This window comes from Anser cygnoides, chromosome 4 (assembly GCF_040182565.1).
Source record: "Anser cygnoides isolate HZ-2024a breed goose chromosome 4, Taihu_goose_T2T_genome, whole genome shotgun sequence".
NCBI lineage: Eukaryota > Metazoa > Chordata > Aves > Anseriformes > Anatidae > Anser > Anser cygnoides.
The window spans coordinates 16665636-16690637 of record NC_089876.1 but is presented as its reverse complement, the minus strand read 5'-3'; the positions used below and the strand labels follow the sequence as shown (position 1 = coordinate 16690637).

Below are 25002 nucleotides of genomic sequence, written 5' to 3'. Positions count from 1 at the left end.
AAAAAAGAAATTATGTGGTTAAAAGAAGTCTTTCTAAAAGCGTTTTTCTTATTGTGTATTCAGTGATAAATATCCTAATTTCTGGGTGCATGCTTTCAAGTAGCATGGGAATTTGTCGGTGTCAGAATACCAAATCTTAAGTCAGTTTATCTGTGGCTGTCACAGGTAGCAGTGGCTCAAGACTTTTTTTTGAAGGAAAGGGCTGTTAAGCCTTCTGAGAAAAGAGAATGTACTGCAATTTCAAAGAGCAAAGTTCATTCTGGCTGTTTCAACCCTCGGACACTGATTCTTTTAGTACTGGTTAAAATGATGGAAGGATGAATTTTCTGTACTGATCTGTAAAGATTAAGAATTAAACAACCTTATTCTTCAAGGCAAGGAAGGGTATTTCATATTTGTAAATGATAATGAGAGATATTTTTCTTGCTTTACTCTCAAATACTGTTATCCAAAACTGATAATATAATCATGAGAGTGCTTTGGACTCCAAACTTGATTTGGAGTAGCAGCAGTTTTCAGGGAGGATTGTAAATGTTGTGCAACTGTGAACACCGGCAAAATCAGTTAGTCTTTGACAAATACAAGGGTTTGTATTAGTCCAACTATATTGCAGACCACAGAGAAAAGTGAACCTGTATGTCATATATCATACTAAAGTTAAAAGAAGATAGAACTGCAGAAATAAACTTTTAAAAGACTATTTTTCATAATGAAATAGCTTTCATATGATTATGCTTAATGATGCAGTCTTCAATTAGATGATGCATCATTGGGGAAAAAGGTTTTGACATGGATCTACCTTGCTAAACATATCTGTTCTATATGAAATTTAGGCAACTTTTCTTTGACAATCATTAAGAAATTTTGAAGTTCCTGCTTTTATTCTGTGTGGTTAGCAGAAGCTAGTTCATGTCTAGATTTAGACATGAATTTATGCAGACTAAATACCTGGTGCAGATGAAATCCTGAGGAAAAAATCCACTGTGTTTTGATATGCCTCCACTGTGGATGAATTATAGATTTCAGAGATTTACAATCTCTAGACTGAAGCTTCCCCCCCCAAGGATGGTAAAAAGTACTTTTCTGGTATCAGCACTATAACCTGCTGCTTACTTCCAACAGCTGGTTATAAAGAAGAACCAATTTTAACACTAAAATGTACCTGAGGGTGTGAAGTCCCCAAAGACAGGTTTTGGGTCACTGAGCACAAATAAGTCTTAAAGGAATAAAAAGGAAGGCAGAGGGTGAATGGGGCAATGGGATAGGGTTAGGAAGAAAATTCTACTGCTACAGTCACTCAGCTATTTTGAAGTACACTGATCTTTTCTCCAAAAAAGATCATAGAGTTTGAGGTATTTTTATCTTCCATGTCATCTGAATCTTATAATTAGGGTAAACAGCAATATACCATAAACAGGTATGATCTTGGACCAGCTTTTCAGTGGTTCTTTAGGATGATTTAGTCTATACAACTAATGTAATCCTGATCCTTAGGCACTGTTATGCAATTGATCAATGATTTCAGCTTTTAATTGTACTTTTTTTAATTGTCTAACGTAAAACACTCGAGTCTCCACACTGGAGGAAGAAAAGCTATATGTTCTTATTTGCTGCCTTTCTAGTAATCTTTTAATTGTCTTGCACCTCTTAATCTATTGTTTGTTTGTTTGTAATTTCCAAGTGAAATGGCAGTAACAGAGTACAAAGTTCAAATCTGTACGTTTGTTGTTGGATCCTTGAAGTTGATATCTTTTTTGAATTCAAATTCTCTCCTGTGAAGCAGGTGATGGCCTAAACATAAATTCTTCAGGTTTATCTTTTTAATCAGGCAGGTGCTTTTTATTTACCATAGTATCATTTAAAAATGGCAGATGTAAATAATAAAAAGCAGGCAGTCTTGTATCTGTACTATGGGAATGATTCTTGAACTACCTCAGAGGAAGTTTTAGGCTTTATTTTCCAGATCACAAGAAACATTTTCTTGCACTGAGCCCGTCCAAGCTAAGCACTAGTTCAGTGCTGAGCAAAGGTTCTGCCACTGAAGACATCTGGATGATCTTATCTTCACCTCAGAAAGTTTCTTACCTTCTCTTGTTATCCCTAGACTGTCTCTGAAGAACGCTCATAATATTCAGGTTTGACACTAACAGTGCTGCATGTTGTCAAAACCCCTGCGTATTGGGTTTATGTGCCAGTTTTAGTAGTGAGAGAGGGCTTCAGGGGTGGCCTCTGTAGGAGGAGGCTGGGGGTTGCCCTGTGCAAAGCACAGCCACTTCTACACCAGACCCACCACGGGTCAAAGCAGAGTGGAACCGCAAAGTTTGTGGCACCTCTCTGAGAACATGTAAGAGTGAAAATGCTGGATGGGCAGAGTGAGAAACAACCCTGCAAACACCTCGGTTGGAGGAGGAGGTGCTGCAGCTGTTTCTCTGCAGCCTGTGGAGAGGACCACGAAGGAGCAAGTGTTTCCCTGCAGCTCATGGAAGAGAGCGGTCTGGAGCAGATATCCCCACTGCAACCAATCCAAGTCCCTACATCAGATCAACTTGGCACTTCCTGAAGGAAATGAGGCCTGTGAAGAGCCCACACAAGCAGGGGAGAAGTGAGAGGAGGAAAGCTGCAGAGAGGAGACTGTAACCCCTGTTTCAGGGGAAGGGGGGTGGAGTTGAGAGCGAAGGAGGGAAATTGAGCCTGGGTAAAGTTGGGGTGGGGAGGTGTTCTATCTCTGTCTTCCTCACATTATCCAACTCTATTTAAATTGGCAATAAATTAATTTTTCATAACTGACGTCCATTTTTACTGTAACAATAATTGGTGTCTTTGTCTTGACCCATGAGCTTTTTCATCTTACTTCCCTCCTACCTCACTTCTTTCTGCTTGGCCTCTTGACAAAGGAGGAGAAAGAGAGACTGGGTGTCTGGTTGCTGACCTAGGTCAACCTGTCACAACCCTGGTACTGAATCATTCAGTAATGAGCTTTTAAGCACAGACATCCAAGTACCTCTAGCTAGCATCCGACTCTGGTAGTGGAGTACCAGAATTGTGCTTTGCCTTCTACTGTATGTGTAAGAGTGATAATTTCCATTGCAACTTGCTAGTAAATAATTGGGCTCATAGGCTCAGTTAGTTACTTCTAACTGACAGTAAAATATCAGAAAAGACCTCCAAGACCATCTGGTCCAACCATCCCCTTACCACCAATATCACCCATTAAATCATGCCCCTAGGCACCAGGTCCAACCTTTCCTAGAACACCCCCAGGGACAGTGACTCTACCGCCTCCCTGGGCAACCACTTCCAATGCCTGACTGCTCTTTCTGAGAAGAAATTAGGAGAAATTTCCAACTTAAACTTCCCGTGGTTCAACTTGAGTACATCCACTAGTATCCTACCACTAGTATCCTACCACTAGTATCCTACCACTAGTATCCTACCACTAGTATCCTACCACTAGTATCCTACCACTAGTATCCTACCACTAGTATCCTACCACTAGTATCCTACCACTAGTATCCTACCACTAGTATCCTACCACTAGTATCCTACCACTAGTATCTACCACTAGTATCCTACCACTAGTATCCTACCACTAGTATCTACCACTAGTATCTGCTTCTTAATCTGTGTAATTCTAACGCTACCAAGGACTCACAAAGAGTATACTGTGTTTATATCACAAGAGAAAACTTGTTTTGCCTGCAATGTGCCTAAAAAATATGGGGTATTTGTGTATGGTTTTTGTCATTCCTTTTCTGAATGAAGCTAATGATAAAGCAGCATCTTCACAAAGTAAAATGTGGAGTGAGGAACAGTTTTGGACTATCCTACAGCAACTTTATTTTTTTGTGCGGCATCTTAGGGAGTGTAGCCCAGCAGCAGCTGCTTTGGTGTAGAGGCTCCTTTCCCTTAATAGACACAGAAGGGTTCATCACCCTGAAGCTCATAAGCAGAGTGACTTGCAAGGAGGCAAAAGTATAAACTGTACAAGTACATAATCTAAGAAGCTAGTTTAGCTGTATAATTTCTTGTTGATTGATAGGGTGTAAACATAGCACACACAAAAAGCAAGAGAATTTGCGTAATGCTTTTTCATGCCTCCTTGATTCATCATAAGTAGAAAGTACTAATAACTAATATCATAGATTGTCTTCTATTTACTAATAATTCCAGAGTTGGGTGACAGAGGGAAGTTTTGCTGCACTGAAGTTCTTAAAGCTATTCTATAGCTATATCGTTGTTGGCTATTCTTGAAGTAGGAAAAGTAAGGATAACCAGAGTTTAAAATTCAGTTTGAATGATTTAAAACAGCTTTTTATTATCCAGTTTTCCTATATGCATATGAAATCACCAAAATTTCCAACAGAACAATTCTTAGTTTTTGAGAAGTAAGTAGTTTCATAACTTGAAAACCCTCCTTCAACTTGGTATGGCAACTTGACTCATGACATATATGGCTTCTTGATTGCTACAATCGGGTGTATTGAAAAAAATTCAGATAAAATAATCCTTTACCATCTTTTTATTTTAATACACTGTTCTCACTATATATAGTGGGAAAAATGCTGTGTCCTTGAAGGTACACATGCTATGTTTCAAAAACATAAATTGTTTAATCTGCAAATATATTCAAGAAACAAATTGTTTAATAATTGTGTAAAAAGGTCATCCTTGGAACAGCGTCCAGGGTTTTCATAGAATCATTGAGGTTGGAAAAGACCTCCAAGATCATCTGGTCCGACTATCCCCTTACCACCAGTATCACCTGCTAAATCATGTCCCTAAAAACACCCCCAGGGACGGTGACTCCACCACCTCCCTGGGCAACCCGTTCCAATGCCTGACTACTCCTTCTGAAAAGAAGGAATTTTGTTTCTTTGACTGCCAGTAGCAGAAAACTGACAAACTCCCAAGGAGCCATTTGCTCACTCCTTCTGTGGCTCAGGGGGGGAAATAAGACCAGAAACAAGAGCTTACAAGTTGAGTTAAGGACAGGGTGCTGGCTTACTGCTTGCCATCATGGACCAAGACTCACCTTGGGGAAAGTTAATTTTAAATATTGCCTATTAAAACAAAGAGGCATTTTTCCCTCCCGTGTTTTTTGAGAGGTGCCACCAGCTTGGCTGCTGGGCTCAGCTGTGTCCTGCAGTGTGTTTGTTGGAGCTGACTGGAATCAGTAGTGGTCAACCAGCATGGGACAGCCCCACTGCTGCCAGCACCTTGCCACATGCACCTACTGTATGGCCAATCTGGCAGTTCTTCATCTTATAAAATAACTTCCCTGGTCAGCAAAAATTGGGTAGTCAAAGGGGTAGTTAAAAAGTAATAAAAGGCTTCGGAGTTCTTACTGATAGTTGTCTGAAAACAGCGTTTCCATAAAAATAGACAGCAAAGGGCAAGGCATCGTCAAGAAAGGTGTTAGAGACAAGGCAGTATCATTTTGTTCCTATTTAAAGCTATATTGAGGTTTGCCACAGTATGATGGATAAGGTAAAGGGATAATTGTTATTTACCGAATCTCAAAATACTAGAACTAGGCAAGGTTTGCTGAAACATTTTAAAAGGAAAATAAAAAAAGAGGTAAGGGGCTTCTTTTGCACAGTGAATTGTGAACATCTGGAACTGCTGTGACAGGAGGTGGTAGAGACGGACATTGGCAGTGGGTTCAAAAAAGGCCTCTCATAACTTCCTAGCTAATATAACCAAGGCCAGATAGTAAAGAGCAGTCAGGGAGAGAGACCTCTGGGTTCTGTGATCCAGTGGCATCTGCTGGGAGAGTAGGAGAGGAACATGCTGCAGGTGGTGGCCAGGCTGATGTGCTCTCCCATGCTGGGAGTGGAGTTTCTGCTGTGACTGGAGTCAGAGGACTGGGTAGAATAGATCATCTGACCTAGTCGGGCAGATAACCAGTGAAAGATTTCCTGAAAACCAGAAGATGACATGTTTGCCAGAATCAGTATTGAAATACCAATTGTAGGAACTCAGGTGTTTGATACAGGCTTATTTTTTCTCTGTTTCTGTAACCTTGCTAGTCTGGTGGAGGTTCACATTATTGTGGTCCCATTTATTCTGAAGATGTTGTAGCTTAGTTGTACCTTGGTGTTGTTGTACCTGATGATGTGGTGCTGAGCAGTCAGGTCCAGAGGTAAAGCCATTTCTTTGAAGTTCAAAATCATCGGATTTCAGCAGAAAGGATTTCATTAGAAGGTCACAAGGAGCAGACCTGAAAAACTTGTAATAACTTTTCTATATTAACCAGTATTTCAGAGTATCTGTTTATGAAGTCTATTTTTGTAATAGTCATGGTTTCAGATGAAAAGTACAAGCAATTCCATGGCTCTTATTAGACCCACATTATATAGAGTTTTTTCTGCTCCTGATGTTATTCACTTCCTTTCCAGAATTTTTGCCTAAATCATGTGGTTTGAGTGATTTGATAGAAATAATAGAAGTGCTGGTTTGGTTTTAAAATAATTGTTCCTACCTTGCAAGTAATGGAGGTTTTCAAGGTTTGTTGTCCACCTGTACAATCTGCTTTTTGTTCCCTAGTACTAGAAAACTGTGTGACTTGGGTCCTGTATTAGGGCAGGAGCTGAAGGATGAGTTGCAACTGCTCAGTTCTGTACCTTTACAATAAGGTACCCAGGGGACAAGCATGATCTCAGGGGGTGCTGCTGTTCAAACAGATTTCTGTTTGTCATGCAGGAGATATGTACATAAAATTACTAGACTGTGTGTGAATATCCTATTACAACAGAAATTTTGTTAGGCTGAGAAAACAGTCTTACGAAAACCAATACCTGGATTAATGCCCTCATTACATACAAAGGATACCAAAAGATCATATTTGACTGGGTAAGTGTATGCACAAGGTGTGTTAATGTTACAGAGTAAGCATTAGAATGCTTTGTAACTTTACGCAGGTCAGAAATTTATTGCTGTACCCACAGAAGCAGGGCTTCTTTTGAAAATCCTGGCTTGGAGATGTGGTTAGACACAGGTTTATTTGCATCTCGTTATAGATAGTTGGCTCTGTAAACTTCTGGTCTTGAACCTAACCAAAATTAAGATCTCTACTGTTTATATATACATACATTCATTTAATTTCATTTGGTCTTAAAACTTTATTACCAGTGCTCTTGCGTTCCTACTAATTGGAGGTGCTCCTTCATCGTAATTGATTCTACTGTAAAGCAGAAAGATCCACCAACACTAGGATTTATGCATTTTAATTAAACTTTCTGACCTATCAGTACCTCCTGCATCAGATTGTTGTTTTATTTGTTTGACTGAAATCACTGAAGAAAAGCCTGGTCTGTGGTGACTTTATCTGCTATTTTGTATGGATATCAAATCTCTCACATACTTCTCGTTCACTCTTTTTACTGAGGATTGCCTTCCCATAGAACATTGTTTTCAGGGAAGAGTCATACATATACTTAATAAATGCATTTGCTATGTTGAACATTCAGCTGTCTTGAACCTGAAATGGTTATTCCATTCTGCTTACCTTTTGGAGGCAGTATCTAATTTCATGTCTCAGGAATCAGTATTTTCAGTGCTGTCCTCTTTTTAGTCATTTTTTCAGTTTGTTGGGGGCTTATGTTGTCAAAGCCAGTTCTGAAAGACTGGAAATAAAAATGATTTGGTTTGTTCACATTTCGTTTTGGAATCTTGCAATATCCAAAAAATCTTGTTAGCGTCAGTTCCTTTGTAGAGTGGTTAGAAAGAGCCATTCATGTTGGTTGTCTTGATATTCTAATGTCTTTAGCAAAACTCTGTATTTCAAAGTTGTAGATTAATTTGGTTTTCAACAGTGTTTCTCAGAATGGGTTTTCATTTTGGTGTTTTTGTTTTGTTTTTAATCTATTCTTGGTTTTCTTTTGTTCGTAGTAGTCACTTGATAGTGGTCTACCTAATGATTAGCTTTTGCAACTTGATGAGTTTGAACTTTGAGGTAGTTTTCTGAGGTATTTTTCCTGTGACTTTGTCCAGCTATCTCTTCTAAACATTTTATATCACGGTGCCGGTGAATACCAACTGAAGTTGGAGAAACTACTCTGAAAGAGAACACACAAACCCTTAAAGGGTAACGTAGTTTGTATTGCTAACGAAACACAACAGATGAAATCTGTCTGTTGCACAGGAGTCAGGGTCATTGCAAGTATTCGGGATTTTTAACAGCTGGGTAGTAGTCTGGATATTCCTTGCAGAATAATTCTGTAGCGATTTTAGTTGGCTTTTCTTTCTGGAATATTACTGCTTCAGAAAGCTTGATTAGCATTAACTAGTCCTTACTTTAACTTCCTTTAGGGTCTAAGGAAGACTTTGAAGGGAACAAGTTTAGGAGAAAAGGAGCATCTTTAACAAGTGGTGTATTTATAAATATGCTTAATATTATTATATTGGCCTACAATGTTAATTTTTCTCTCTTTACTCTTCTTCCAACATAAAACAGTTGGGCAACTAACACTAAAATATATTTCTTTGCAATATTGGTACAAAGCAAAGTTAACCTAACAGTTTTTCTGAATTCTCATTTGAGTTTTGGCATTTGGAAAATCCAACCAATACTTCATGTCTTCAATCGAAGGTTGTAGGAAAACATATACAATTTATTGATGTTTTGCAAATAATACATGATAACATAAAAATGATACTACTGTATAAAGGACTAGCATAAGATTGCTTTTAGAGTTGAATGTTGAGCTACATATTAAAACTCAAAATTGGATTCCTATAACACAAGCACACAAAACAGCCCAAGTTTGAAACAGAGAACCAAGGAAAAAGGTATGAAATTATATATGGTTAGGCAATTTATCTATAAATTAAATGTGATTTAAAAAAAATATAAACCAAAAAAATCTCAACACTTACTGGAAGGAAAATGTCAGGCACTGAAGAGGTTTGTTAATTTTCAATGTTTGTAAATACTGATTTGAAATAAAATATGGCTATTTCAAAAATTCATAGATTTCAACATCCGGCTATAAATCTTGAATATAACATTTGCCAGTGACTGAATAGGGTGAACTCCCATCCCAGTTTAGGTCTTTCTGATCCTTTAGTTACGTCATTACTTCTATGTGGGGGCAGCAGGGGGAGTATGTATAAACAAACAGTTAGTAATGTTTAAGCTGTTTAATGACATAGGTCACATACACTGAAAACACTATGGGCTTGAGCTCTCTTCCCATTATTGGGGTACTACTATTCCTTTCTCATCTGGTAACCTGATCTAATCTCATAGCTGACTCTGCTCAGAGCAGGAGGTTGGTCCAGAGACCTCTGAGGACCATTCTAGTCTGAATTATCCTGTAAGTCTGTGATTTAGTTATGTCCACTTTAACTTCATTATCAGATTCGTTTGTTTACAGTATGTTTGTACAATAATATGAAGTACATTGCTCTGGTTGCCTTGAAAGTAAACTGTGCAATATCCATGTATACATGATTTTTAGGAAAACAGATGCTGCTGTTTAAGACATTCTTCTTTTAAATTTCATGATTTCGTTTTGGCTTTTTGATTTTTGTTAATTTTAAACAATTTTGTTATAAATCAGATAAAACAATTTGCAGACAGCTGATATTGTTAAAGGAATAGGATGCCAGAAATTTGAAAGGTAAACTTAACTGCTTAAAAATTGTGCCATAGCTACAAACAATTGCTAGCAAAATGTCTGAGGTCATCCTTAAACAACTGCTATCATAACTACTCATTCTTTGCAGGGGATGGAGTGCTAGATCTCTCTACAAAGAAAAGCGCAAGGTTGGAAGAACCCAAATATGATCCATTGTGTTCTGAAAACTCGGTGTCTGGGTAAGCAACGTTTAGGACTCTCTTCGGCTTATGTAAAAGAAAATTGGGGTTTCTCTTACTTCTCTGAAGTCAGGTTTTATGTTCATAACATATTTGTATATACTGACACACACATGTGGTTTATATTTTGCTTTCAAAAGAATTTGTGTCACTCATAAGTGTGTGTCTATGTATATATCATATGTTTCATTTGTCTTTTTCCTTTTTTTCTGTTTAAAGAAAAGTTATCAGAACAATCACCAAACTTTAGTTCATGTTACTAAAAATGAACTGAAAATTGATTATGTAACACAATAAAAGCAGTAGGACAGTAAAAGAGAATGCAAATATATTCTTTCAGAGTTTACTTAGGAAACTTCAATTTTTGACAAAAATTACCATGTTAATATTTAGATTTAAAGTATTCTTCAACTAACATGAACAATTAAATGGCTGTTATCTGTAATACTCCTTAATATGAGAGAGAGGAAGCGCGCGAGAGAGAGAGCTCTTAATCATCATACTTATACTTACATCATGGTTCTGGCTATGGTGTGTGGTGGCAAATAGTTAAATTTCTTTATTCAGCAAGAAAAATGTTGTTGCCTCTGCTGAAAGCTACCACAAAGCTAGTGAAATGCATTGTTTTGTTGGATTTCGTTATGATTTTGGCATCCTCCCATCCACTAGCCATAGCAGGACCGTTTTTGTCACCTGTATGTCTTACAAAATAACTTCTTACCGATAGGAGTCCAATAGCAGTATTTGTTGGATGATGTAAAATTGCATTTTATTAATTTGCTGATATGAAGAAGTTTAAAAATTAATATGACTTTGTAATTAGAAAGCTGTAAATAGTGGCTAGAAGTTTTTAAACCTGTGTTTTATTTTGCCAAAATGGACTTGATTGTTAACTACAGCTCTTTACCTTATGGTTGTAGAAAGCCTAGTTTTGTGTAAGTCTGGGATGGTTGTGTGTAGTTATGTACTTATTGCTGCAAATTTTCTATGAGGGGGTTGACTCTTTTATTACTTGTTTAGCGGTAACGTCACGTTTCTACTAACAAAAACTCCTTCAGGATTTGGGTATTTAATGGAACGTTAATTGTATCATTAAAATTATAACAGTGTTGCTCTGCAAGTATGTGAACAAGGGAATATAGCAAGCACATGAGAATATTATCGAATACTGAGCTAGGATATAAAGTTCTTGGAAGGGCTGCTGTAGAAGCCACCGTATGATTTTTGACGCACTGTCCTACCAGAACTGTAACATTTTGCTAGGATAATCATTTAACTACCACATCTCAAAGGCTTAAAAGTATCAGAAGCAGTGATGTTACCGAAGCAAGGAGTATAATAAAGGAGTGGACCCTTCCCTTCCATAGCTGTGTGAGAGTCTCTCATACATCAGTTTACCATCGTTTCATTCCATCCATCCAGGAGACTACACAGACACAGAGAGGACTATGTGGAAAGAAGTGCTGAGTTTGCAGATGGTTTGCTCTCAAAAGCTTTGAAAGACATTCAGTCTGGAGCACTGGACATAAATAAAGCAGGCATACTTTATGGCATACCTCAAAAAACTTTACTTCTCCACTTAGAAGCCTTACCAGCAGGAAAGCCTGCACCTTTTAAAAACAAAACTCGAGATTTCAATGATAGTTATTCATTTAAAGACAGTAAAGAAACTTGTGCAGTCCTACAAAAAGTAGCCTTGTGGGCAAGAGCTCAAGCAGAGCGCACAGAAAAAAGTAAACTCAGTCTACTTGAAACCTCAGAATTAAAATTCCCAACAGCTTCCAGTTACCTCCACCAGTTAACTCTACAGAGAATGGTCACACAATTTAAAGAAAAAAGTGAAAATCTACAATATGAAACTACAAGTCCTACTGTACAATTAAAAATTCCTCAGCTAAGAATAAGTTCTGTGTCCAAACCACAGTCTGATACTGCTGGTCTTCTGGATGTTATGTACCACGTTTCTAAAACCTCCTCAGTCTTAGAAGGATCAGCTCTTCAAAAATTGAAAAATATACTCCCTAAACAGAACAAAATTGAATGTTCTGGACCTGTAACTCACTCAAGTGTTGATTCCTACTTTCTGCATGGGGACCTCTCTCCTTTGTGTCTTAATGCTAAGAATGGGACAGTAGATGGAACCTCAGAAAATACAGAAGATAGTTTGGATCGTAAAGATAATAAGCAGCCAAGAAAAAAACGTGGCCGCTATCGGCAGTACGATCATGAAATAATGGAAGAAGCAATTGCAATGGTAATGAGTGGGAAAATGAGTGTTTCCAAAGCACAAGGAATTTATGGGGTACCTCACAGCACTTTAGAATATAAAGTAAAAGAAAGATCTGGAACATTGAAGACTCCGCCGAAGAAGAAACTCCGATTACCAGATACTGGCTTATTTAATATGACAGATTCAGGGACTGGCAGCTGCAAAAATAGTAGCAAGCCTGTGTAGAATAATTGTTAGCAAATTGTTTTGTGTGTGTGTGTATGTATGTCTGTATACACACACTGTGTGAGAAATACATATGTTCACTCTGACAGAAGACGTGAAATTATACAGTTCAAAAACCACATACATGCCTTTTGAAAAATAGTTTTATTCAGGGTTTTCACTGTGGACAGAATTATAGAGTTGCTCACTTAATTCTGATAGTGTGTATTTAATATAATCCTTGTATAAATAGGTGAAAAGATTCAGGTTTTATTTAGTAGTCAATAGCATAAAGATGTTTTGGGAAAACAAGTATTTGTCATGTGAAACATAATTTTTAATTGGTGAAGAACCACTCTACCCATTCAACAAACCATCTTATTACGGAAATACACGATCAATGGTTAGCAAATTTCTAAACTTCACAGAATACTTGCAATAAATTGTAAGTAACTCAGATTATACAAATCAAGGGATTTTTTAAAAAGCTAGTTCCTTAAAAGAAAGTGAATTTGTGAAGTATTAGTAGGATATAGTACATTCTGTGAAAGAAAAAAAAAAACTTCATCGTTACTTAAATATCCAATACAAGTAAGAAATAAACATTTCATTACTAAAAATGTGTGTTAGCAGGCATAAACTGCATTTTTTTATCATTTTAAGACAATTTTGTTGGTGGTTTAGAAAGAAAGTGGTGTTTACAAAGTGTACACTTATGAAACCTGAGAAATTACTGTAGTTATAGAATTATTAAATATGAAATAAGATGGAATACTAAGAGCATAAAATAATTTAAACTTAAACCTAATTTTCCTTTTTAGTTTGAAAAATAAGGTGACTTGTAAGGTTTAAAAAGAAGGTTGGAATGCAACTTAGAGCATGTTCATAATGTGCACAGAATGAGCTTGAGAATGGCATTTTGTTTTGTTGTGTTTTTTTTTGTTTAAACGTGCTGGTTAGTTGACGTTATGACTACTTAAAATTTATTTAAGGATTGTGTCACACTCCTATTGAAAAACCTCACTGTAACTGTAATGTATTTGCTGCTGTGACATTTCAAAACATTTTCAGTTTATCAAAATGAATACCAAGTTACATTATCATTTTGCTAATAACCAAATTTGCAGTTCAGGGTCTTGATAGAAATACAAATATTGAACAGTGAAGCTGTTTTGAACGTTCAATAATATACATTCTTTATAAATTTGGTAGTTAGAAGCTAGACAGTTCACTTTAAATAGGTAACTTTTAATAGAATTTAAGGGAGACCAATTACCTTCATATTGCAGTTTTTAAATGAATTTCAAAGTATTCACATTGGACTTTATATCATACTTAATTTTTTCATGGAATATCACAAAGAACGTGTCTACATGTGAAGAATGGGGGCTTGCTTCATACATTTGATACAGAACATCAATGCCCTTTTCCTCTCAAAATTTTATTACTTCTGTATGCATTTAATTTGGGATAGAAAAAGACTCCAACTTTTATACATTTGTTGCACATGCATACATTGTCAATTTTTTTCCCACTTAAATTTGCCTGTGTATAGGTTAATTATAAAAACTGAAAGGGGACATTAGATACATATGGGCCACATCAGGTAACTTGATTTCTAGATAAACTTGCCATTAAAGTCAGCAGAGAACATACTTGCAATATTGATGGCAAAATCTAGCCCATATTTATTAACCTTTATTAAAAAGTATCAACTTACATTTTAAAATAGAATAATGTTCCTTATGTGAAGCTGCACAAACAGTGTATCACTTCTTTGGTCTCTCAGATCTATACTGAATCTTCTTCAGTGACTAAGGTTTACTTGCATATTACAAAATGAATCCTTTTTTACGCAGAACTGTACCTGATAACTAGGAGGTTACAAAATAGCAAATGTCAGGGTCATCTTTCCTTTTAAAAGAATTAAGCCATATTTTGTGAGGGCCAGAAGGATTAAATTCTTAATGCATCCCCACTGAAAACTGAAGTTGAAAAAAACCTTAAACGTTTCAAGATCTGTCTTTATACAGTTTTACTTGCAAAAATTTGGGGCTTCAATACTTTGCCTAATATTTGTACCATACTGGTGTTTTCTACTCCTCAGACAATATTATAAATTTGAGTCCGAAGTTTATATTGAAGGCAAGTTACAGTACTCTTTTTATATCATTTAAAAGATGACCTGACCAAAAAATTAACAGGATTCATAATATCAGGGATCATTTTACTATTGACTTAACAGTACTCAGTAGTTTTGTATGTAATATTATAATTAATTTTCAACATTTTAGTACTTGTATTTATTTTTTGGTCAGAAATAGTATATTAAAATATTTTTTGATAGTTTATAGATGATACTCAACCTGTAAGTGTTTAAAGGAACAGAATTATTTGTTTCTAATTATTAGGCTAACCTTGATTACACAACTAAGGAAAGGCAGGGAAATGTGTAGATTCTCCTTCCCCAACCCCTATGTACTCCATTAAATGTCATTTAAATTACACACTTTGAACTGTTTTATAAATTCAGTTACCAGTCACTACTTAGTAATTGACATTTTCTGAAAATCCATGTTTCAGCAGAATTTTAAATGAAGGCGAAAGCAAGCCCTACATGCTTTCTACTTATTTGAATGTTTCTCAAGTATTTTATATTAAAAAACAGTGCCTCTGTTTTTAGAACTACTGCTCAGTAAAGCTGTTTAAACCATTTCTGGTAGCTAATGACAATTTTATATTAAATTGTATATTAACTTTAGTGAGACTGATTTTTTAGTTGTTTACAGTACAAATACTTGTATTTGTTTTTTAATTGCAGTATTTCCATTGTCGCAGTAATTTAGTAAAACTCTGTGGCTGCCTTGATTTTTGACAGATTTTTGTTAACAACTGATTTTTAGGCAATTAGTTATATTTATGCATAAATCAATTGCACTATAATTCATGAATTATTTATTACAATATTTTCTAATGAATTCCATGTATTTGTCTTGTGTTGTAAATGTACTGTAATTCTGTTTCTTCTTTGTGTTGTTATATTCCTAAATCTGATTGTATGAATTTAATTGTTTAGTTAACGTGTTTCTACGTTGTAATTTGTAGTAAAGCACTTCAATGCTTTTGCACATAAATTTACAACACTGATGTGTGATTGATTTGCTCATTCAGTAAAAAAAAGAAAAAAAAGAAAAAAAAGAAAAAGAAAAGAAACAAAAAACCTGTACACTGACTCATTTGACTTACTCCTGAGGCACATATTTAACATGGGCATTAGATCAAGACCTGTACAAATTAAGCATTTAACGACTAATTTACTATGACAATTTTATATAGCAGAGATCATAGCTTTAAGGAAGGGTGGTTGCTTAGAATTGAAATATTACTCATAAATGAGAGGAAATTCGGAATACAACACTATGTAGATAGGATAATTAGTTTGCAGTGAAAATTATCAAAAGCTATATGGGTGCTTAAATTGAAACAAATATTCATTTTACTAATACTATTATAGATAAAATACAGCTTTTGGGGAGAGATTTATTTACTTAGGAAATTTCCGTAAGTACAAATGGATATTTCCTTCGGAGTTCTGTGCGGTCCGTACAAGTACCTGCAGATGCGTTCTGTTCCCAGTTCTCCTCTGCTCAGTCTGCAGCGACATTGCTAGGTCGGTCCAACAGGGACAGAACTTTAGGGAAGGAGATCTTTTGGGAGTCCTCTCATAAGAACACTTTCCTGAGAATTTTCTGGATTTGAGGAGAAATATTTGCTTATATCTAAAATAAGGTGCTGAAGGGCTAGTTCTTAACCTTACCACATCTCTGCCTTTGTGCCAGTTCTGGACTCCAGTCAATCGTCACTCTGTGGTATTAAATGCCCCTGCCATTGCAAGTAATGTAATTCCATGCTTGACTTTTGTCTTCAGGGGTTTTGTACACAAAAGGTATTGGGGGAGCAGCGTGTATTGGTCCCTTCCCCTCTCAACTCCTCCATTTCCTATCCGCTCTCGCTGGCCACCTTTTTTTGTGTCTTTTGTAGGAAGTGTAAGGCAGTTCTGTGAAGGAAGGATGCAGTTGTGAAATAGCTCGTCCTTCTGTGCAGTTAACGCTAAAGTCCTTTGTCCCAAAGAGAGTCTTAACTGCTGTGTGACAACACAAATTTAAAGGGCTACAGGGAGCCCTTTCCATTTTATTGAAAAGCTATTAAAGTAGTTTGTCTAAATATATGGACATCTCTACAGAGAGAGACTCTCTCTTGAAAGAAAAAGCGTTGCTTTAAGGCTTCAATGTGTTTGCAGAGTAAACTACTCCTAAATGGTGACCATGCTGCATTTTCACAAGCTTCAGAGACCTTTTGGAGTATGGTAGCATTGCCCTAGGTGAAGTTGTCTGTCAGCTTTAGAAACTAACACACACAAAGGGAAAGCAGGTTATAGTTGTGTTACGCAAGGGTAGGTAGCCAGGAAAGAAATCGTGTTAGGAGAGTGTCCAGTATGTCCGTGGTAACCAGCATATTAATTTGTAATAGATTAATCTCAACATATCAAGTTCAGAGCAGTTTTAACTTTGAGAAGGTTTTAGCACTTGGGAAGGTTCTTCCACCAGTGAGCATATATGAAGTACCAATTACTTACATTATGGATACAAGCAGCCTCCATTAAATTATCTCTAGTGAAACAGCATTAGACAGAGCTTGAAAGCCTGGAAAGACACAGACATCTGTTTAGAGATTTGGTCCATAAAATCTGTACAGTAGCCATCAGGTAGCAAATTATTACGTAGCAAAAGGACTGTGATTTACAAACAAAATACTGAAGACCTGGTGCTTGGGGTGTTTCTTGGTTTGGTTTGGTTTGTGTTTTTTTGTCTTTAGCCTTTTGATACATTCTTTCATTAAAGTCATGGGAGGGCATTAAAGTGGGGAGGGCAATTAATTTTTATCCATAATTGTATTACTAGAATAAGCTTTGTTTTCCCAAGTGTAGTGATACAGTTCGACACCTTGTGACTCCAGAGAAATAATGTTCTGACTCTTCCCAGTGCAGGGGTGTTTCAAAATTAGTTAAAACCTGACATAACATGCCCTTGAATAATGTTTTTATTTTGGATTACAAGTACGAAGAGGGTTTTAGTCTTTTTATGTCTCCAATTTAAATATAATCACATTTTCAATTAGTAGTGTCACAATTACCTTAGGCTTTTGAGTTAACAATGGAACCTAATGATTGATTTTCAATATATTCCATTTCTTACTAAATATTGCAGAGGAAGGAAAGAACACAAGGGATTATTAAGCATAGTTGGCTGTTTTTAAACTCTAAACATTACAATCCACATGGGACATTAAAAATACAAATTTGTGTGTATAACTTCCAGTAAGAAACCTGAAGCTAAAAGTTATTATTGATGTTAATTACATTGGGTATGAGCTAACAAAAAAATAGGTAACTTTTTAATAAATATATTACATTTAAAATATGTATGTTCCTTGTTCAACACAGTTGTAAAACTAACCAAAATGAAGGTTTTCTGAAGTACAGGCTTAAATGCAAAAAGTTACATAAGCTAATATTAGGACAAAAAGTTAGTGTCATGTTCAGAGTTTGGTGATATGTTTAAATAATACATACTTTTCTAAAACAGAATTCTTTTAATACTTTCTGCTCGTGCAATTGGTTTCAGTAAAACATTTGAATTAGATGATAACTATCTGGTGATAGTTGCTATCCAGTGTAAGGAATTTGTATTTAATTGAAGAACTATCTGTATTAATTTCTACCATGGAAATTTTTCAGCTTTTCAATATAAATGATTGATTAGGTAAGTAGTGACATTAGTTTAAATAATTTATGAGAAATGAATTAAATAGTTAAGGTAGTATTTCATCAGTGATTTTATTTTGAGTTAATATCTTTGGGAACAACTGCTCAAAAGTCTTTCTCAGATAAAGACCTACCCTATATTTGAGATTTAATGGATATTAACCTTTGACACAGCAGTTTCATATTCCAGTGGCGATTATCTCTGTTTCTGTATAAGGAAACTGTGTGTGCGTGTGTATATGTGTGTGTAATATATTGCAATGAAGAGCCTGTGATGCACCACTGCAATTTATTTAAAAACCAGAAGGGAAGCTTGTATCTGAAAAGAACAGTAACAGTAGCAAATGGCTATTTTAAAAATTCTTTGTGAGCCTATTAAGTGTTCTTGAAAGAACAAATAAGTGTCTTTGAGAGGATCTTAAACGAGTATCCTAAGAGCGCTCAATACACTTAGGCGTACATGATTATCTTAGGAGGTATCTCAGGAGAGATGGATCCATTCTTGCCTCAGCCACAAGCTGGAATTGTGACGTTAGGCAAGTCATTTACCCTCCCTCTCTATGTATGCCTCAGCTACTCAGTTTGTGCAATGGCAGTAAAAAATACGCCCCCCAGGTTCATGGTGAGGTTTTACTTCATTAATGACCAAGACAATTTGAAATAAGAGGAAGTTAACATTACTATAATTACATTTAGATATGAGAAGCTATTTTTAGAACTATTCTTTTTGTCCCTTAGTTTCTTTCTGATTATTCTTCTTCTTATGGTAGGATTACCACTGCTATATACAAGATGCACATCATTTCTAGTGAAACTTGCAAGTTTGAGTGAACTGTGCAAATAGAACAGAACTGTTTTGCTGACTTCAGGTTTTTAGTCTTGAGCTTAGCCATTGTAACAAACATTAGATATGGTGTTTTACTGTAATTTATGTTTTGTTTTGATTTGTTTTCATTTTCAGTTCAAGCTCAACAGCTGATGCAAATTCAGAGGAAACAACTAGTTTGGAAAAAGGAAAATCAACATTAAACAAAGTTTTGGAGTCTTTTTGTTCATATCACTGGCAACAGACTTTGGCTATGTTAAAATTTTTAATACAAGATGAAAATGTTCCTATAGCTTGCAGTTGCAAGCAAACACATTTGGTCCACTCTGAAACTCCCAGTTCCCTTACTGAAGAGGATGTTCACGTTCCATTTTGCAATTGCAATGGACATGTGCTGACAAAAAGGTGCTGTTTACGAAATCAAAGACCAAACACTTGTTTACCACCTCTATCTGTTTGTATTAAAGATATCCATTCTTTGTCATGCCAAGCTGTAGCAATTGGATGTATTAAGACAATGGTGAACAAAGCGTGTAGTTCTCATAAGTATTGTGCTGAACAATCGCAAAATTCTAACAGGCATTCTGCAAAAGCAGCAGCATGTACGTCTTCAACTAAGGACTGTGATCTGTTAAACAGCATTAAAAATTCAAATAGATCTCGCAGCCCATCACCACCTCCCCTGTCACCTGTACAGAGTAAAGAATTTGAAATATCAGAAGGATCAGGCATAGATTTTCCAACTTTAGATAACAACAAGCTTGAAATATCCATCAACCAGCCTCCATCCCTCTTGCCAGCTGAAAGTAGCAATGGAGAATTTGAATGTGAAGGTAAAACATGCAGAGGAAAAGTGACTGAATACTCAGATAGAACACTGCAATCAACAGATCAAGAAGGCAAAAATTACATAAATTCTGAGAAGGTTGAGAACAGTGAACATTATGCCATTTTTCAAGATTTAGTGGACCGTATTAATGAAAAGTTAAAATCAATAGACACTACAGACATAGCAACAAATCTTGTAAAGTTTTCTAATAGTGACAGGGCACCAGAAAATGATGTAAAATTAGGAGACTTCATAACCTCCCTTTTGCATAACGCTAAGGCAAGTGATTATAGTTTTATGGAATTACTTCGCCAACATGATAAACAAATGGAAAATAAAATTATCCAAACAAGATTCCGCAAGCGTCAGGAAACGTTATTTGCAATGTATAATTCTCCTGATTCACCATTCATTCGGCGACAGTCTTTGCAAATCAAGAGGCAGCTTGCAAGCCTTGATGAAACACTTGTAAGAAAAAAGTCAATTTCTGATAGAAATGCAAAAAAATCTACAAAGACTTTTGATAAGATATACCCAAACAAAAGACACAGTTTTACAGTGATAGAAGATAAAGCTTTGCAATGTCTTGAAAGTAATCCGCATATGAATTGCCAAACCAAACCAATGTGCTTTCCAGTACACCAAACAGAGTCTTTCAAACTACCTCTTACTAATTTTCAAACCAGCTCTGACTTTCTATTTCTTTCAGAAAACAGTGCCATTGCAGCCAACCAGGCTAAATTTGCAAAAACACAAGGAGATTGTGAAAGCCTAAAAGAGTCTGATCAGATTCCTCAGGAGGAAAGTAATGGAATCCCGGGCAGAACTAAACGCAACATTGTGCCTCCTGGATGGTACTCTGTGTATGTAACAAACAATATTGTATTTAGGAAATCATCTGATGCAAAAAAGTCTTTAGAAGGTTTGGAAAATATGGAAATAAATAAAGATGTTCATGCTGAAAGGTGCAGTGACATAAATATAAGCAAAATTGTGAGAGACACAAATCTGCAAGTTGTTGTAGAGCGTTTAGAAGATACAATAAACTTAGCTAAAAAGACTAACAGCTCATGGTTGGATGCTTACAAAATAAGCCAAAAATTAAAAGATAATGCCTATGAACAGATTATCAACCCACTTGCTAGACAAGGTTTACCTTTCAGTCTGAGTGAAACTGGATACACAGGACAGAGCTTCCTTCCACATTCACATGTGCCAAGCAGCAGTAAAACCAAAACTGTGTGTGTGACGACAAACAAACAAGAGATGGTTATAGATCAAGAAATTAATGACTGCCTTTTGAAGTCTCTGACTTTTGATTCATCCAGCTCTACTTCCAATAATGAGAACTCACATACAATTTCTGAAGCTGGGGAGATCTCATCTCCCTTAAGCTACTCAAGTCCTATTAAGCTTATGTTTGTCTCAGAGGTTAATAGTAGTGAAGGAGTCAAATACACTTTGACATCTGCAACTGCATCTTCTAAAGGAAACACGGATATTTGTTTATTTCAGGGGCATGCAAACACTGTGTTAGACAAACAGACCACAAAGGATCTTTCTCATGCAGTCTGTGACAAGGATTTTGATTGCAAAGAAAATGATGCCAAGGAGGAATCAAACTGTGCTTATGCAGAAGAAATTACAAGCTCTTGTGCAGTTGTTCAAACTAACTTAAATGACTCAAAGCAAAATGAAGTTGTGGAGAAATCAAACAGTAGCAGTGAATCGGTTTTAAAAAGAAAGCCTGGTAGACCAAAGAAAATAGGTCCTCAAGTCGTTAAGCAGGTTAAGAGACCTATTGGGCGGCCTCCAAAACCAAAAATAGACGTAACTGAAAGTATGGAACATAGACCTGCACTTAACAGTGACGGTAAAAGTACCAAATCAGATGCAGCAGTCACGGAAGAAGTTAACGGCAACAAAAATATTACTGTGACGGTTGTTTTTGGAAGGTCAAGAAGAACTAAAAGATATGTTTCTGAAGGTAATCCAAATGTCATCGGCACTCTGCCCACAAAACACGTTGATTTCAATGTTGCCAATGACCACAGCAAAGTGCGGCATAGCACGGAAACTGAAAGTGCTTTGAATGAAATAGTAAAAGCCTTACAGAAGCCTTCTGCTGAAAATGAGGTCTCTGGTTATGACTATGTTAGACCTATCAAGAGTAACCTAGCATCACCACACCCTTGCAGCAATATTATGCGGCCGATTAAGAAACCCTTAACCACCGTTCGAAAGCCTGGTAGGCCAGCAAAAGTAAAAATCTCTGGTATATCCGTGACTGTTAATAGATTTTCACCTCAGGAAAGAAAAGTGAGTATTAGCAACTGTTTGCCTCCTTTACAACAGCAGAATGTGTTAGAAAAAAACATACCACAGGAGAGAAACAATCAACTGTGCAATAATATGGGTCAAGTAAAGAGCATGCAGAAAGATTCTAGAGAAGATGGATCAAACAACGTTATTACGACAGTGTCAAGGAAACGTGAAATTCCATTAAGACATTCTGTTAGAGACAGAAAACCTTCACTGCATTTTTTACATTCATTAGCATCCTCTAGTGCGTTTACTTGTAGAAGTGCCTTGTTACATAAGTCTTATAAGCTCCATCTGAGAAAAGCTAAAGATCAAAAGGAAAGACGTAGGCAATCAAATCAGAGCGCCACATCCAAAGATACCTCAGAAATGCGAAATTCAGTGCAAAAAAGTGCAAAAAAGGATCTTAAGGATGGCGAATTTGGGCCCATTAATGATGTATCATCGGATCCCATCTTTTCATCGAAGCCTTCTCTCAGGTGGTGGGCTACTTCCACTTCAAGCGACACATTGATGGAAGAACTAAATAATAGATTTGAACAGATAACGAATACCTGGTTGCGAGTGGGGGGAAATGAGTTTGATAAATGTGTGTGTGAAAACAGGGATCCCATTGAACAGGACTGTAACACTGAAATGTCAAACCCTTTAGACTCCTGCCTTGTAGAACTTGAAACATCACCTATAAAAATGCTTTTCCAGAAAAAGTGTAATATGAATGAGCTCTGCACCTGGTTTATGCAAACTACAGAAACGCAGTCTCTCTCTCTAGTGAGAAAGGCAAATGCTCGCAATCCTTTAGAAGTAGTTAGTACTAGAGAGATAAAGGTGGAAACAAAGCAATCTGACCTTAGTACTTGCCCTTTCAGAAAGCACTTTAAAAAGTTTGCACTATCCTCTCCTTCAAAACCAGCAGGGAAACTACAGATATTACATAACATGGTGAGGTCTCCAGTCTTAAGCATGAAAAGTAATTTTACATTAGCCAGATTAAAAAGAAATGACTTTAAGAAGTTACAGCATGATAGGTGGGGACAAACAAAAAAAAAGCTGTATAACCAGGCTCCTGGAGGCTGGAAATCAAAAAGGAAAAATTTACAGTTCTTTTGCCAAAGCCAGTTGTTTAAAAGTACAAGTGGGGAAAGCAATGATGGAATGCCCAAGCTCCAGGAAAAAAACACAGTAGAAATGCAGCCCACTCAGACTTTGGTAGAATCTCAGAGTAGCCTCTTGCCAACTGAAAATGAAGCCAGAGATGCATTTGTTCAACAGATGATGGGATCTTCTGACTTTAACCCACATCCCGGTTTAGCAAATATACTCTATAAGTCACATGCAGAGACAAATGGAACAATTTGTTGCCAGCAAAATGGTAGAAAAGAACAAAGCCAAGATAAACTGTTTCAGAATACATGGAAAGCCAAAACCTTTAAAGATTGTAGAATATTTCTGAGAAAAATCAACCATATTGAGCAGCACAATTCATTTAAGTTAAATAATGTCATTTATTCTCCTGAAGCTGTTGAAAGTAAAAGCCATCCGGCCTATTTGGAAGAAAAAAGGCATCCTCTTTTAAGGTCCCATTCTACTAAGCAAAATGCATTAAAGAAACAAGAAAATGAAATGGAAACATCTAAAGGATCTAATTCATCTAAAGTGACTGAAAGGCTGGATGACCAGTTTCACAGCAGAAAATTAAGTAGTGGTGTAAGCCATGATGATATTCCTGCTGGTAGTTCTGAAGTTGTTATCAGAATAAACAAAAGAAAAAGTCCACAATGGGAGACCACTGATACAAATGTAAGAAAAAGGCATAAGAGACAATCATGCAATAGTGGACAAATGGCAACTTATTACCCAAAGTGCCAAGTAGGTAAGTTCCTGTTCCCCCCTTCACCTTAAAATGCAATCTTAAAGAATTAGAGAGGTCAAGCAACTAAGCACTTTGGATTTATTTTTTATTTTTTATTGCATGATAGTCATTTTAATTTCAGAGAAGTAATTAAACATAGCATCAGAATAACGCAGAAAGTGCAAATTTAACACATACAGAATATTTTACACTAACTTTTCAGCCACAATAGGTGAGTTGCGTTGTGTTATGGCTATAGCATGCCAAGATGAAAGAAAAGTGCTAACTGATACTGTCCAGAGAGGCAACAGATCAAGTTCTGACATTTCTGAAGTCAGTGGCAGCTGGTTATTGATTTCAAAATGAACAGAATTTCATTCCATGGTGTAGTTACTCATATTGTGAGGAAGGGTAAACTATAAAATGAAGTAGAAATTTAGTTTATTAACCAACAGAGTTGTTTAAAAACAAAGCAGAACATTTTTGTCATGTCATGATTTCTAATGTAAATCTGTAATGGTTTTGTAATGAAATAGTAAAAAATAGTACTATGTACTTCTGAGAAGTATTCATTCAGAGATCCGTTTTAGTATCCATTCGATGCCAAATGAAATCTGCTGACTCTAAAGGGTTTGTGCATTGAATCCTTACAGAACAATTTCAAATACAAAATTAGTCAAACTCAACATGCAGTTACCATACTAAATGCATTCGTTTGGCATGGTTTTAGGCTAGCGTGAAATTAAATCCATTTTTAAAGCTAGATATTTATAATAATTGTTATGCAACTGTGATCACAGAAAGGCCATTATTTTACTTACAAAGAGGGTACACTTGTGAAATTATTTCTTCTCTTCGGTGAAGAGATCTCCTTAAACAGAAGTCTCAACTCATTTCAATAAAATAACTAAGGTGTTAAGTATTCACCAGAGTAGAAGAGTTCTGCATAAGGAATTAAATTACTGCAGGAATACTCATTTTTAGAAACAAAACTGTATTAGCTAATCAGATTATATTGCCTAAAGGATAAAAAATCTATTCAGAACAGAGCAAAATCTTATGTACCCCTTTGTATTTTATATTGTAGAAAACTAT

General features: G+C 36.2%; 1 protein-coding gene across 17 annotated transcripts in view; it reads left to right on the top strand.

Annotated features, from left to right (window-relative positions):
• The window catches only part of LCORL (ligand dependent nuclear receptor corepressor like), a 79651-nt gene that overhangs the window by 42695 nt on the left and 11954 nt on the right, over window positions 1-25002 (top strand). For 13 of the 17 annotated variants that reach the window (XM_066995690.1, XM_066995689.1, XM_066995692.1 and 10 more), the window contains 2 exons: window positions 9730-9820; window positions 19040-23928. In XM_066995690.1, the coding sequence (XP_066851791.1) occupies window positions 9730-9820; window positions 19040-23928 (4980 nt within the window). Of the gene's footprint in view, window positions 1-195; window positions 3571-9729; window positions 9821-11242; window positions 15389-19039; window positions 23929-25002 lie in introns of those variants that run through there. The other 4 variants (XM_066995695.1, XM_066995696.1, XM_066995698.1 and 1 more) reach the window with 4 other exon arrangements.